The sequence below is a fragment of the Amphiura filiformis genome, unplaced genomic scaffold (assembly GCF_039555335.1).
Source record: "Amphiura filiformis unplaced genomic scaffold, Afil_fr2py scaffold_44, whole genome shotgun sequence".
Classification (NCBI taxonomy): Eukaryota; Metazoa; Echinodermata; class Ophiuroidea; order Amphilepidida; family Amphiuridae; genus Amphiura; species Amphiura filiformis.
The window spans coordinates 665,450-680,179 of NW_027305508.1; the positions used below are offsets into that span (position 1 = coordinate 665,450).

The 14,730-nt window shown below is 37.1% G+C and overlaps 1 protein-coding gene across 1 annotated transcript; it reads right to left on the reverse strand.

Annotated features, from left to right (window-relative positions):
• Positions 1-5,086: 5,086 nt before the first annotated feature.
• On the reverse strand, positions 5,087-14,700 carry LOC140144190 (uncharacterized). The gene is made up of 6 exons (XM_072166016.1): positions 13,153-14,700; positions 10,452-10,606; positions 9,478-9,571; positions 7,486-7,642; positions 6,411-6,566; positions 5,087-5,855 (listed from the first exon to the last, which is right to left on the reverse strand). The coding sequence occupies exons 1-6, from the start codon at positions 14,674-14,676 to the stop codon at positions 5,683-5,685; spliced, it is 2,259 nt and encodes a 752-aa protein (XP_072022117.1). The 5' UTR covers positions 14,677-14,700; the 3' UTR covers positions 5,087-5,682.
• Between the last annotated feature and the right edge of the window lie 30 nt (positions 14,701-14,730).

Here is a 14,730-nt window from a genome sequence, read left to right on the forward strand (position 1 = left end):
ATAACTTTTCTTGTTCCTATTTATTTTATGTAAAGAATCTTTAGTAACCTCTCTAATTCTATTTTACAAATTTTAACTTGAATGAACACAGCTGCCAACAGCATGATGATGAATGTAACTGCCATCACATTCATGATTGGTTAGTATTTTCATTATTGTATCCAACGTTGTATTTTAAAATATATGATCACTGTCAGATCGCATACAGCTGTTGGCAGTTGTGTACATTCAAATTAAATTTTGATATGCGCTGTACGGTTAGCAGTGCGCTTAATCAGTCTTTTAGAGGTTGATTAATATTAATTTTGCTGCAATTTGAGTCCCATAAGAGATTAAAAGCATGTTGCTGTAAGCAAATTAAATATTCGGTTTAAGTTCTGATGTAATAAAATAATAATATTGAAGTAAAATAGAATTTATGTATCATGTATGTACACAATAAATTACTGGAGTACTGCAAATAGTTTGTATTCTTGTTCTTTATTTCAAGTTGTATCTGACAAAAAAAAAAAAAGATGTTGAAAAAGTTACACAGCATACTTTCACACGGAATGTAGAAACCCATTCTCTGGCTCGGACTTTGTTCATACTGGCAAATATCAATCAAACAAAACCAACATTTAATTACCAGTTTGACAATTTTGCTTTTCATGGACAAAAGAGTACCCAACATGAATAGGGACAGTGGGCTACTCTATCCAAGACAGATGGAAGAAAGGATCACCAATCAATATTCTGAATAAGATGCTTTCATCCATGAAAAGCAAAACTGTCAAACTTGCGAGTAAATTGTGGTTTTGTTTGCAAGTCTTAGAATCTTAATATTTCTCCTCAACATGATGTTTTCTCAAATCAACAGCACATTAATCGTCGTCTGCATCACATACTGTCCTCTCTCAAAAGGCTGCCATGTGTGATTTTTTTAATTTTTGTCATCTAATTGTAATAAAATACGCTGTAAAATCAACTTTATAATTATGTTAATTTTGAGGTGTTATTACAATATTAGTCCAGAGATGCCACTTTTCAGGGTTTTTTGCGAATCAAAATTCACAGGTTTTAATTTATGTTCAGCCCCTTTTGGGGCTTTTTGGCCTGCATTTGCATGCCTTTTCAGGGTTTTCTCACCAGAACAATGATAATAATCACATAAGGCAGCCTTTTGAGATTCGACAGCAATGTATGTGATGCCCGGGGGGGGGTACTCAGTTCAAATGACCATACAGGGACGTGTCGCAAATATGGGTAGCATTTTCAGCCTTTTGGTATATCAATGACCCCTTTTTCAAAATTTGTAAAAACTAAGACAATTTGGGTTAAATTCGGCCAAAAATTTTGACTTTTGGTATATCAATGGGTCCAAATTTCTTATATTTATGGGTCCACTTTCAAATTCTCAGCGGCACGTCCCTACCAAAACCAAACTTGAGTACCCCCCCGGTGTGATGCAGACGACGATTTATGCCATCATGGTTGCTTAGCATCATCTGTTTGTATTACTTGGCAAGTCTGTACTGATTTCAATGGTTATATATATTTTAACAATTTATAAATACAAACATATCTACATGGATCTGTATAGTTAGAGATTCAATCATGTTTCACCACTGTTCATCTGACCGTTTAACAATGATGCGTCCGCGCCATCTGCATGATTTACTTTGCGAGAGCAGCTTTAGCTGCCTGAGCGAAGTAAACGATGCAGATACGCCGGACGCGAGTTGTTAAACGGTGATGAACTGTGGTGAAACATGATTGAATCCCTTTCAACAACGAAATTTCGAAAACAAGCTTAAGATTGTCAAATTCACATGATTATTTCATGAGGAATGTCAATTAGTCATTACCACTAACCTACAAGAAGATCTGTGATTTCTCTGTTGATATCACTGAGCAATGAAACAACAATATAAACGGCAATGTTTAGCCGCTATCTCTCCAACATGTAAACCAAGTTCCAGGCATGACAAATTTTACGCGCACGCTTCCATTAAGATATACTTTAGAAGGTAAAACAGAGTCAAATTGAAAAAGATGGGTCCATGCCAGCTCCTTTACTGATCAGGTGAGAGCAACATATTTAACACTTAACATAAAGTTTACATACCATAATCTGAACTGTTCAAATTGTAATGTCTTTCACTTTGTTAAAAGGAACATTTTTGGATTCAATTTACACAGGTGTAGTAAGGCACTCAACTATCTCATAAAATTATTTCATTCGTCCACTAAAATCCAGAAGATGTACGGATTCTTTCTACACAAGCGATGTAATGTTCTTGTTTTTTTCCACATACCAATCCAGATCCAGATACTGTATCTGACAAACCTCTTCACATGTTGCTATTAATTTAATGTGCCTGATAATATATATATCATAACCGGCTGTAACCTGTCAAACAAGATGCGCATATTTCTTGTTCAATGTTGATCAATTTTATAAATAATTTTGTACCAAATCTTGGATATGAGTAGGGTATAATCTTTTCCTAGAGAAGTCCTTTTCAGAGGGCTGAGCTTTCGGAACTCTATCGAGTGTCATCTTCAGCAATGGCACTCGATAGAGGTCCGAAAGCTCAGCCCTCGGAAAAAGACTTCTCTAGGAAAATGATTAAACCTTACTCATGTTTACCGACCTACAGTACCAAGTAATTTCAAATCAAATCAGAGTTTGAAACCAATAAAACAAAACTAATAAAATGCAAAACAAACTAGAAAAGATACAGGAGAAACAAGTTTGATTAAGAGAGCACATAATTTGGTGATAGATTACAATGAGGGCTTATGACAGTGTCCGAAATAAAGGAAATAATAACAGTTGTCCTGAGGACAAGACAACCTAAGCATATAGGTTTTGTCCTTAAAACATTTCAGTTGTTCCCAAAATGTGTGATATTATTGGGTCAATCCATATCAAAACAGATTGAATGTACACCCACCCTCTTGGATTTTGCTCTCCTTTGGCTCAGGGGTACCTTTCATGGATCTCTAGGTGAGGTCACAAGAAAATAATTCAAATTCCATTTCGTTTGCGAATGGCGGGCAATCAAAGTTTGGCGACCTCGACCAAAATTGGGAATTTAAGGGGTCCAAATGACAAAGTGCTCTCTTTGAGGGGCACTTTCTTCTTAATTGAATCAGTTGTGATCCTCTTTTTGAATGTGGTCACTCACTGGCTGTGTCTGAAATACCTAATGCCAAAAAGATAAGATTTGAATTTCGATTGGGATTTCAGAGGGGTCAAAATCAGCACTTCGTACTGTTCAATCAAATTATCTTGATTTTGAAGGACCCATGATAATGTCACAGTGCACTTATAGGTCCTAATTATGTTCAGAATGGATTAATCATATGCCAATGTCTATGAGCAATTCAAAAAAAGAGAAATTTCTAGACCCCTACAGAATTTTAGGCCACCCCTAAAGTGGTTCAGCCACAAATGGCGCTTAAAATCGGCAAATTTTGACCCCTAATAACTTTAGGTGTACACCAGATATGAATTTCTAGTCTTTTGCATCTGAAAGAATGTAGTTTAATGTTACTAGGAACATAAGATTTGTTTTGTATTTTTGTGTTTTAGTATTAAGTTGGCGCTTTCAAAAATAGTCATTTTTGCCTAACATACCATGCATACAGGATACGGTACAAAATGCCAATTTTAGTATAATATTTTTTTATATTTTTGATCACTTTATAGCCATTTGTATTATTTATCCTGATATTTCAAGTTGCTTTTGAGTCAAGTAATAAGAAAAAACTACTTTCTAATCCTCTGTATGGATTTTTAAGGGGGTCAAAAATGCACTTCCTGGCAACGATGCACATGCAAAGTACAGGTTATGGGGGTCAAATGTTCAGAATGCTCCCAATTATGTCAAGTAATATATCAAATTACTCGTATGGTCATGAGGATTCCAAAAATGTATAGTTTGTTATGTGTCAGACCTTTCAGGAGGCGCTATGACGAAAAATGTTCATAGGTCAACGACCTTTTTGAATTCTGACCATAGTTAACAACGTCAGATTTTGGTAATTTTGGTGTCTAATTATATATGTTTTCTTGCATGAGAAATACAACTTAAGCAAATTAATAAACTATACAAGGAACCGATGACCCTCTTTTGCAACATGGCTGCCAAAAGCATCCATATTGTAATAAGGAGGTCATTGGTTCCTTGTACAGTTGTTTAAGTTGCGTAGTTGTATTTCTCATGCAAGAAAACATAATTAGACACCAAAATCACCAAAATCGGACGTTGTTAAATATGTAATAACAGGATAAATAAGACAATTTGCTATAAAGTGATCAAAAATAGAAAAAAGGGTATGTTGAAATTGACATTTTGTACCCATAACCTGTACATTATTAGTCAAAAATTGGGATTTTGGGACCATCAACTTAGTATCAAAACACAAAAATACAAAACAAATCTTATGTTCCTAGTAACATTAGACTACATTCTTTCAGATGCAAAAGACTAGAAATTCATATCTGGTGTACACCTAAAGTTATTAGGTGTCAAAATTTGCAGATTTTAAGCGCCATTTGTGGCTGAACCACTTTAGGGGGCCTAAAATTCTGTAGGGGGTCAAGAAATTTTTTTTTGAATTGCTCATAGACATTGGCACATGGTTAATCCATTCTGAACATAATTAGGACCTATAAGTGCACTGTGACATTATCATGGGTCCTTCAAAATCAAAGATAATTTGATTGAACAGTACGGTGCTGATTTTGACCCCCTGTGAAATCCAAACAAAATTCCGAAATCAATCTTTTTTGGCATTAGGCATTTCAGACACAGCCAGTGAGTGACCAGATTCAAAAAGAGGGTCACAACTGATTTAATTAAGAAGAAAATGCCTCTCAAAGAGAGCGCTTTGTCATTTGGACACCTTAAATTCCCAATTTTGGTCAAGGTCGCCAAACTTAGATGGCCCGCCATTCGGAACGAAATTGAATTTGAATTTTTTTCTTGTGACCTCACCTAGGGGTCCATAAAAGGTACCGCTGAGCCAAAGGAGAGCAAAATCCAAGAGGGTGGGTGTACACTCAATCTGTTTTGATATGGACTGACCCTATTGTGTGCAAAAAATCAAATTATTTGATGTTCTTTGCTCTGGAAAAGCCATAGCTACAAATTAGGAAACCTGTGCTAGCTTCAAAAAATTTGTCATTCTGATTATGCTGATCTGATTATGCGGATCTCGATCAATTGCATCATTGGTTAACTCAGTGATATGGTTAATTAACAATATTGAGAACTGAACATGCTGAGCAAGTGCATATATCACAGCATACTGTGTGCTAGCAGTCGCCTTCGGTAGATCTTTCTGGATGATACAAAATACATTTAAATATTATGAGTCAAATCTTTATGTCAAGTTTTATGGCTCATCATGGTGTCCTCAGTGATTGTCGGACAAGAGGATAATTTAGTGCTTATTTCGAACACTGGCTTATGAGCTTTATTCTGTGATGAAAATGATTTGCATCTCAACATATTCGCCCTGTCAAATGCTGAAACCTTTTACACAATATCAAGTTACTTTGCAAATTGAGACATATCAATCTAAAATTTCTAAGAAATCTCCATCAGCCAGCCCCATTCTCGGTTAATTTTCTTTCTATTTGGTTTGTTCAGCAGGTCATATTGCCAGTGAGTAGGGAGTGTGTCATCATCATTTAGTTTTGGTCTTCTTAGCACCTCCAGTAGCCCCAGTCTCAGTTGATTTTCTCTTCTTAGCAGCACTTCTATCAGCTTGTTGCAGTAGACTTGGATCCAATTTATTTGCCATGTAGTGTGTCCATAGGGTGAGCTCTACCTTGTGAGCCGTCCATGAGCTTGATGAATCTGGGGGTCAAAAGAATATGGTCATGGTTCCATATGGGGAATGTGGACTTCAACTGGAATATCCCAATGCACTTCCTTTTTGAGATGAAATCAAAACTTGACCGGTGGTAGAACAATAGAAACCAGCTCCACCTGGACGGATCCACCCAGAACAGCTGGCGGTCGACCGCCGGTTGAGTTTTGATTTTACCCTTTTCCGACTTCCGACTTATAAATGGCAAGACTCATAACAATATGAATTGATATAGAATAGCGTGCTAGTAATTGCCTTGGGCACAGTGCCTCTGCTAATTGTGCTCTGCATAATATGTAACTGGTCCATGTTTATGATATTAAGCCAAGCATAAGTTGGGACTATATTGACGTGCACAGTAACAAACAAACAAAAAACAAGAAAGTCAGAATTTGCTAGTATCCTAGTCTTTTTGGGACTAGCGAACCTTAATGACTAGTGAACCTCAGGGCTAGTGGGAAGTCCCATTTTACAAAGTTTGAGAATAACAGATTGTAGGCATTGAAGATAATACACAAATATCACACCAGCAAACACCTTACCTTCTTTGTTTAGTCTCTTTACACATGCTTTAACTTGCTCTGCATATCTACCATAGTGGGATGGTGTATATTGTAATGGAGTCAACCCAGGTATAGCAAGCATACTCTCATCTGCCATGAAGGGTGCATGTTCTGGTGCACCTGCTGCAAGCACAGCTGTAGGGAGAAAAAAAAATGTGTGATTAAACTTTTATTATAACCTCTCAGTCACTGCGATACAATAAAGGTTGCAATCAGTTCTTTTGTGAAAGGACAAATTCACAAAATGTCTCCACTTTTTAGCTCCTTGCATCCCCCGGCTACAAGCCTGCCTAAGTTATCTTAAACCGTCTGTATAACCTCTATAGCGTGACTGCTTTGCCATTGTGTAATACCATAGGGCTAACACCATGACCACCTAAGTATGTGGTAATTAGCTATTAGTAGTAGATGCTCCATGTAAATTTGTGACACCTCAGGAGCTACCTTAATCATTTTCAAGTGTTTACATCTACTGAGTGACTTGGTCACAAATATACAGTATAATTGCATACAAACTCTTAACGCTATACATGAAAGTTGGGATTTTGTTACAAGAATTTGACCCCATGCAATCAGGCAAAAAAAAAGATAGCTTGCTTGTCCCCCACAACTTTTTCAGAATTGGGTCGGTCGGGATTTAAAAAAAATCTTTTTTAAAGGTCATAGCTAAAACATGACTGTATGCCTTTAATTAGCTAATAGCCCAAATAGTTGTGAATTGGGATATTTCTCTACTGTATTACCACATTCATGTTTTTAAAACAGTTTAGAAGTGTGTAGAAACTGTAAAAAAAACTTTCCAGGATGTCAAAAAACAAAAAAAAAAACAAAACAAAAACTTTTTCTAGAATTTCCTAAATTAGGGTCGGTATTCATTTGTACATTAAAACAAAAAAGAAAACTTTTGTCCAGATTTTCCAGATTAGGGTCTGTCAGTGGAGGACAAGCAAACAATCATTTTTTGTCCTCAACCTGTGCATGCATTGTCTGAGCAATTAATATACATCAGAATACAAGGATATCTTTTCTTGACCTGAATATATTGTTGACTAACCTGATGCTGTAGCAGGCCCTACAGCCTTCAATACTGTCAGTTCTTTGATAGCTGATGCTACATTAGGAAGTTTCTTGAAAGCTTTCTTACTGGCTGATTCTACCAACTCGGCACTGTTGGTTTGTACCATCGCCAGCAGGGGTCTGAATTTGCCTCTCTGGTAATAAATAATAAAAGCAAATTGGTTACAGAATTCCAGTTTTTAATTTTTTTAATCATTGCCTAAACTTCAGTGTTTATGTTTCTCATTTCTAAATTCAAAGGCTATGTTGTCATTGTTGTGCTATTCCAGTTGAAATACACACCCGATATGGAACACATGGCCTTAATCTCCCACACATGGGTGTATATTTTAAATGGAGTCACCCAATCAGGTAACCCCGTTTAGCACATTCTTCAAGCCTAATAGAGAAAATCCTACAAAACACTTAGAGAATAAAGTTATTGTTTTAGCCGCTGAAGTGCATCTATATATCATCTCATATAACATGGGCGACATCATTATTTTAAGTGAGATGATAGATGCACGACAGCAGCTTAGGAAATTAATTATCAATATTAAATTATCTATATTAAAACAAGCTTCATTTTAAAAAGTACATCATCCTTTAAAAATTTTAAAGGAGTAAGGAGTTGAGGCATGTGGAAGAGATGGAAAGACAACATCAAGGCATGGATAGACCTGAATTAATAAGGGGCTGTGCAATAATTATGAGCCCCCCAGGGGGGGGGTAAAATTTCCAAACGGCTCGCCAAAAATCGCTTCCCCCCCTCTCGGCTCGCCAAAAATTGCTTTCCCCCCTCTCGGCCCGCCAAAATATCCCCCCTTTGAACATGACAAATTTTTGGGATCCCAATTTGCAAACTTTAAATGGTCTATATATGAAGAGCTTTGTTTCAAAACCCCTTACATCCACTTGAGCAATTTTGAGAACACATCAAAATATCACCAAAAAAATTACTGATATAAGGGGGTTTTCAACAAAAGCAGTTTATGGCGGGATGCTCATCATACCCAAGCATCCCGCCAAAAACTGCTTTTGTTGAAAACCCCCATATATCATATATAAGTACTTTTTTTGATGATTTATTGATGTTATCTCAAAATTGCTCAAGTGGATGTAAGGGGTTTTGAAACAAAGCTCTTCATATGTATGTTGCGAGCGCAGCGAGCAGGCAAATTTGCATATTTAAGCATTTCCGTACTGTTTTCCTAAGCCTTTTTAGAGCGTTTTATTAAAAAGGCGCCCCAAAAATCGCTTGCCCCCTGTGTGGCCAAAATTGCTTGCCCCCCCCTTCGACTACGCCAAAATGTCTTGCCCCCCCATTTTACCCTCCCCAGGGCTCATAATTGTTGCACAGCCCCTAAATGCCCAAGGAATGGAAGAAAATAGGATGACCTGGAGTGAGTCTGTTATAAAGTTATTACTGAAACCAGACAGGTTTAGAGAGAAGGAGACTTAGGGATTCAATCATATTTCACCATTGTTCATCACCGTTTTTAACAACGATGCGTCAGCGCCATCTTGCATGGTTTACTTCACTCGGGCAGCTAAAGCTGCCCATGCAGACGTGAGCTGTTTAAACGGTGATGAACAATTGTGGAACATAATTGAATCCTTTCAACAACAAAAACAAACTAAAGATTGTGTAATTCACATGATTATTTCATGAGGAATGTCAATTAGTCATTGTCACTCAACCTCAGGCAATAAGAAGATCGGCGGTTGATATCACTGAGCAATGAAACTACAATATCAGCTATCTCTCCAACATGTAAACCAAGTTCCAGGCATGACGAAATTTACATGCTCACACGTATGCATGCTTCCGTTAACTTGCGTTTGCATCATGTGTGGATTCATCACCGTTTAACAATGTTTGGCTCCTGTTCAAAGGTATAGGAAGAGTTGTTGAATTAGTGAGTCACAGTGATATGACCATTTCTCTAATTTGATGTAAGAGACAAAAGATGTAGGAATGGGTACTTACTGATATTTTCCATTTCATTAATTTGGTGATTTCCTCATGTGTTATGTATTTCTCTTTTCTGCCCTGTATAATTGTAGGAAGTTCTTCTTGGAACCTAGGAGAAGAAAAGTAAAACATTAATTTCAAAGCATCTCCCACCAGTTTACATCAAAAATGAGAAATTAACAAGCAGTACTGTATTCAATCTAATGTAGCACCCCATGCACTTTATTCAACCATCTAATAAGGGGCGCTTAATAAAATTATGAAATGAAAGTCTGCATGTCGTATCTATTGCATTCAACAACTTTTTACTGCCGGATGCCATCGCCCCTTTAGCTTCAGATCGTGGTATATGGAGTCAAATTAAATAAAATGAAAATGAATGAATGAATTGCATTGTTTCCTGTAACCTATATATTTAATTCTGTACCTCAGTTTCAGGTCTTTAATCTGCTTTGATCAGCTCATGTCTATCATCACATTCAAGAGTAGAAAATGACTAACTACTCAAGACTGCTTCTATACAAGAAATTCACTTTATTGATGATTTCACCGATATAAATGAAGATGATTTTGTATATGAAGAGCTTGTTTCCAAACCATGTTAAGTCCACAACCACATGTTTCTTATTTACTTATCTGATACAATCACAATTACTTTGACAAGTTTGACATTAGCAACAATGAGTTATACCATCAACAAGCCATTATTTACCTCAACAATGCTGTTAACAATATGCAGACTATTATTGTTCTCATTTGGGACCAAAGGCCTCGCACAGTATTGTTACTGTGCATCCATCCAATGTTTGCTTTGTAATGGTGCATCAAACTAAAATTATCATACCTATAGCATCACAACCCATTGCAATATTGCACAGGTAAATCAGAAACATGTGTTTGTGGACTTAAATAACATGGTTTGGAACCAAGCTCTATCTTCATATGGTCAAATCATTATTTATTTCAGTATCATACTCCAAATTGCTTACCATTTATCCAAATCTAAGAGATTCTTCATCCCGCCTGGTTTGTTAATTTTGAGAGCCTTTGCAAGCAACACTTTGTTGTATAGATTGTGTACACACTCCCATTCTGTGGGACTTGCTGACATGAAGAACTTGTGACTATTAGTGGTTGCCATAACCTGCAAAAATATATATGCAAACATTAATTATGGGTTAGGATTATAAATACATGTATAAGTGTATGTCAGGACTTGAATTTAGACTGGAAGGCTGGTCTTGGTGGAAATTGGGTTACTGAATAGTGAGAGAAAAAGTACCCATGAAAGTTTTAGTACAATGGAAGTTATGTAACCTTACTAATTTTGACATAAAAATGAAGATTAAATAACAGTATGGAAGTACATGTATGTTGTAACTTTTGTTCCTTCCATTCTGGTGATCACCTTGAGTGAGACTATCAAATTCGGAAACCATGGTTAACATATATGCATGGCAGCAGTCGCTAGCGGCTATGCGCCTATAATCCTTTTCTTTTCTTTCTTTTTGCTCTTCACTTTTTCAACACATCTAAAAAAAATTGGGTCAACCTTTTTGGGCGCAGTCATGGGGAACAAGATTGTGTGCCATGCCCCCAGTCAAAAAATCCTGCACGTGCCACTGGTATGGAGGTGCAGTCTGACCAGGGATATCATATCCCTGGTCTGACAAAACATTTTGTACACAAAGTCTCTTTTATCAGTATATATCAAATTGATTAGTGATTGACTAACACTTTCTGGTCTATGTAAAGAGACAGTGCCTTTAATACCATTAAAAGTAAGAACTTGCAAACTCTTTGACAAAGGAGAAACAAACTTAATGAAAAACACTTGATTAATAATGCCATGCATGCAATAACAAACAACATAAAAACTAATAGTGATAATCCAAGTTAGGATGTGCATCACAACATGCTACTGTAGTCAAATATCACTGATCAAGTGACATCCTCAATATATTGCAGCTACTATCATTTCAAAATACTTAGATGAAGATGGAACAAACTCAAAATGAACAACACTAATAAATGCCATGCAAAAACAAACAAAATACACTTTGTACATACACCACTGAATAAAATATGATGTGCGGCATCACATGCTACTTTCAATATCAATGATCAAGTGCTCTGGTCAGTTAAGGGCTGGGGTATGAACGCGTTTGGACAGTATTTATTTTGGGACATTAGAGCACATCAGACATATCGAATTGCATTCTGAATACGAAGAATGTCCTTCTGATATCAAATAATTTTGATTTTTGAAATTACATAATTTAATACACATTTTATGGCAAATCATTAAAATTGATATTTTGATATTTAACAGTACTTGAAGTAAACTTTATTAATCTGATGATTTATACTTAAAGTATATGTAGGTGGGATGAAAAGCCGACGATCAATTGAAAATTTTGACCTTTCGTATTGAATATATATGGATTTTTTTACCAAAAACACCCAAAAAAATTAGGTCTTTTTGGGAAAAAAATCCATATCTTCAATATGAAAGGTCAAAATTTTCAATTGACCGTCGGCTTTTCCTCCCAGCTACATACACTTTAAGAATATATCATTAGATTTATATAATTTACTTGAGGACTGTTATATCAAAATTTGAAAAATATCAAATTTTTATAATTTGTCATAAAATTTGTATTATATTGTGATTTTCAAAAATGAAAATTATTTGATATCAGAAAGACATGCTTCAGTATTCAGAATGCAATTCGATAGGTCTGAGGTGCTCTCATGTCCCAAAAAAATACTGTCGAAACGCATAATAAACGTTCATTCTAGATCCCTTAATGCAATACTTTAAATAATTTTAGCATTCTTTGATGAAAAAAAACCTTCCAAACTGGTAAAAATGCCATGCAAAAACAAATAAATAATACAACAAAATAAGAATAAAATTCAGGATGTGCAGCACATGCTAATCAAGTATCACGGATCACGTACATGCTCTCCTCAATTATTGCAACTTTTATAATTACTACCAAAAACGGCAAACAATAATGCCATGCAAAACCAAACAAATAACACAATGATAATAATAACATTCAAGATGTGTAGCACAATATGTGCTAATCATTGGCTTCTGGTAATGGGTAGTATTCACTTGTATGACCCTTACAGGATTTTTCTTCTTTTCACACGGTTAGTTTAATAAACCTTGCTGTGAACTGTAGATGCACACACACATTCAACATCTTTCCCCCTTCAACTTAATAACTACATTCCACAATTATAATTAGTCCTTCCTGCCTAGGCGCGCAAACAAAGTGCGCAAAAGCCACTGATTGCATAATGTAACCATTAATCCAGCCATAAAATAAGAACATATCAAGTTTATGTGTTTGTAAACACCGGCAAACAAGGTCAAACACATGAGAAATCTGTGTAACAGTGGACACACATGAACCATGGACATCCACTGTTCTTAGATTACATGAAGATCTAAAACAGCATAAGAAAGCCTTATAGCCATCGAACGCATGGCAATTCTGTACTCAGATAGTGAAAACATAACCATGTCCACGGTTAGGCGAGAAAATCAAATGTGTGCCAACAGTTGGGTTGGAAAAAATCAATCATGGAGGGGCATGACATCCTTAGTTGCCCATGACATCCTTAGTTGCCGGTGTTTACAAATAGATATACATGCATCCAAAATGTGATAATTACCTTTTCACATATGCCGCCTTTTAAAAGGCCCGAAATAAGACTTTGCACTTTCCTCCGGTCGGACAACCTTGCTTGAAGTAACATAGCATAAATCATGGCGATGCGTGGCAGAACACTCTCCACAGCAGCTGCATCATACCACTCATGAGGAGGCAGCATAATGCTGATCATTAAGTTGACCAGCAAAGGACACAGCTTCAAAATTTCCCAGCAGACATCTGTCCAGTTCGATGAACTTAAATGTTCCATTGTTTTTGTCAAGACTGAATGTGGAGTTCGACCTTTTGGCTGTTTCTCAGCGCATGTCTTCATGATACTGGCACCGATTTCTGGCAGAAATTTGTAACCCAAGTCTCCGACAATAAGCTCGGTAATATTCTTGGTAGAGCCTTCCTTCACACAAATGATTAACTTTGAGCGCTCTTTTTCAGTAAGACCACTAGGCTCTGGAGTCGAAGCGTGAATGATTAGGGAGACGGGATCTGTAGGAGGTGGTGTTGAGCTCTCTTCAACTAGTAGAGGCTTAGGTTGCAGCGGGCGTGGCTTGATACAATGCAGCAGCTTTTGTCTGACGGGAGCTCTCTTTTGTTTCTTTTTTGGATTTGCTGCAACTTGAATAGTAAACATTGCTTGTGGAAGTTGTGAAGGAATTAACACATTTGAAGCAGGTTTGGTGAACATTGAGGGCGGTGTTTTTGACGTCAGTACCACATTTGACGCAGGTTTGGTAATCATAGTGGGTGGTGTTTTTGATGTCACTACCACATTTGAAGCAGGTTTGGTGAACATTGAGGGCGGTGTTTTTGATGTCACTACCAGATTTGACGCAGGTTTGGTAAACATAGTGGGCGGTGTTTTTGATGCTAAAACCAGCTGCTGCCGATCTGTTGCAGAGGACGGCATCTTTTCTGCAGGCTTGGGTTGTATTGGACGCGGTTTGATACTAATCGGCTTCTTTGGAGTGGCGGCACTGGCCGATTGACTTGGGATGGCTCCAACCGTACGTGTATCTGGTTGTGAATTAATTACTACATTTGAAGCAGGCTGGATAACTACAGAGGGCTGTGTTGTTACTACCGCCTGCTTGGGATCTGTAGCAGACGACGGTTTCTTTTCTGCAGTCTTAGGTTGTATTGAGCAATCCTTGGGACTAGACAGTTGTTTTTGAGTGACCGGTAACTCTGGGATAGCCTCTGCTTTTAGATCTGCTGAGCTGTGACTCTTACTTACACCTGCTTGCGAACTACTTATTGCATTAGAGGCAGATTGGATAGCCATAGCAGGTGGTGATTTTGATGCTACTTCCACCTGCTGAAGATCTGTAGCAGAAGATGGTCTCTTTTCTGCAGGCTTGGGTTGTATTGAATGTTGCTCGGCACAAAACTGTTGTTTTGGAGTGGCTGGTTGATCTGAGATGGCCTCTGATTTTGGATCTGCTGAACTGTGAATCGCATGTGCACCTGCTTGCGAACTAATTACCGAGCTAAGTATTGAACCAATTATCGAATCAGAGGCAGGTTGCATAACCACAGTGGGTGGTGTTTTTGATGTTACCGGTACTACCACTTGCTTGGGTTC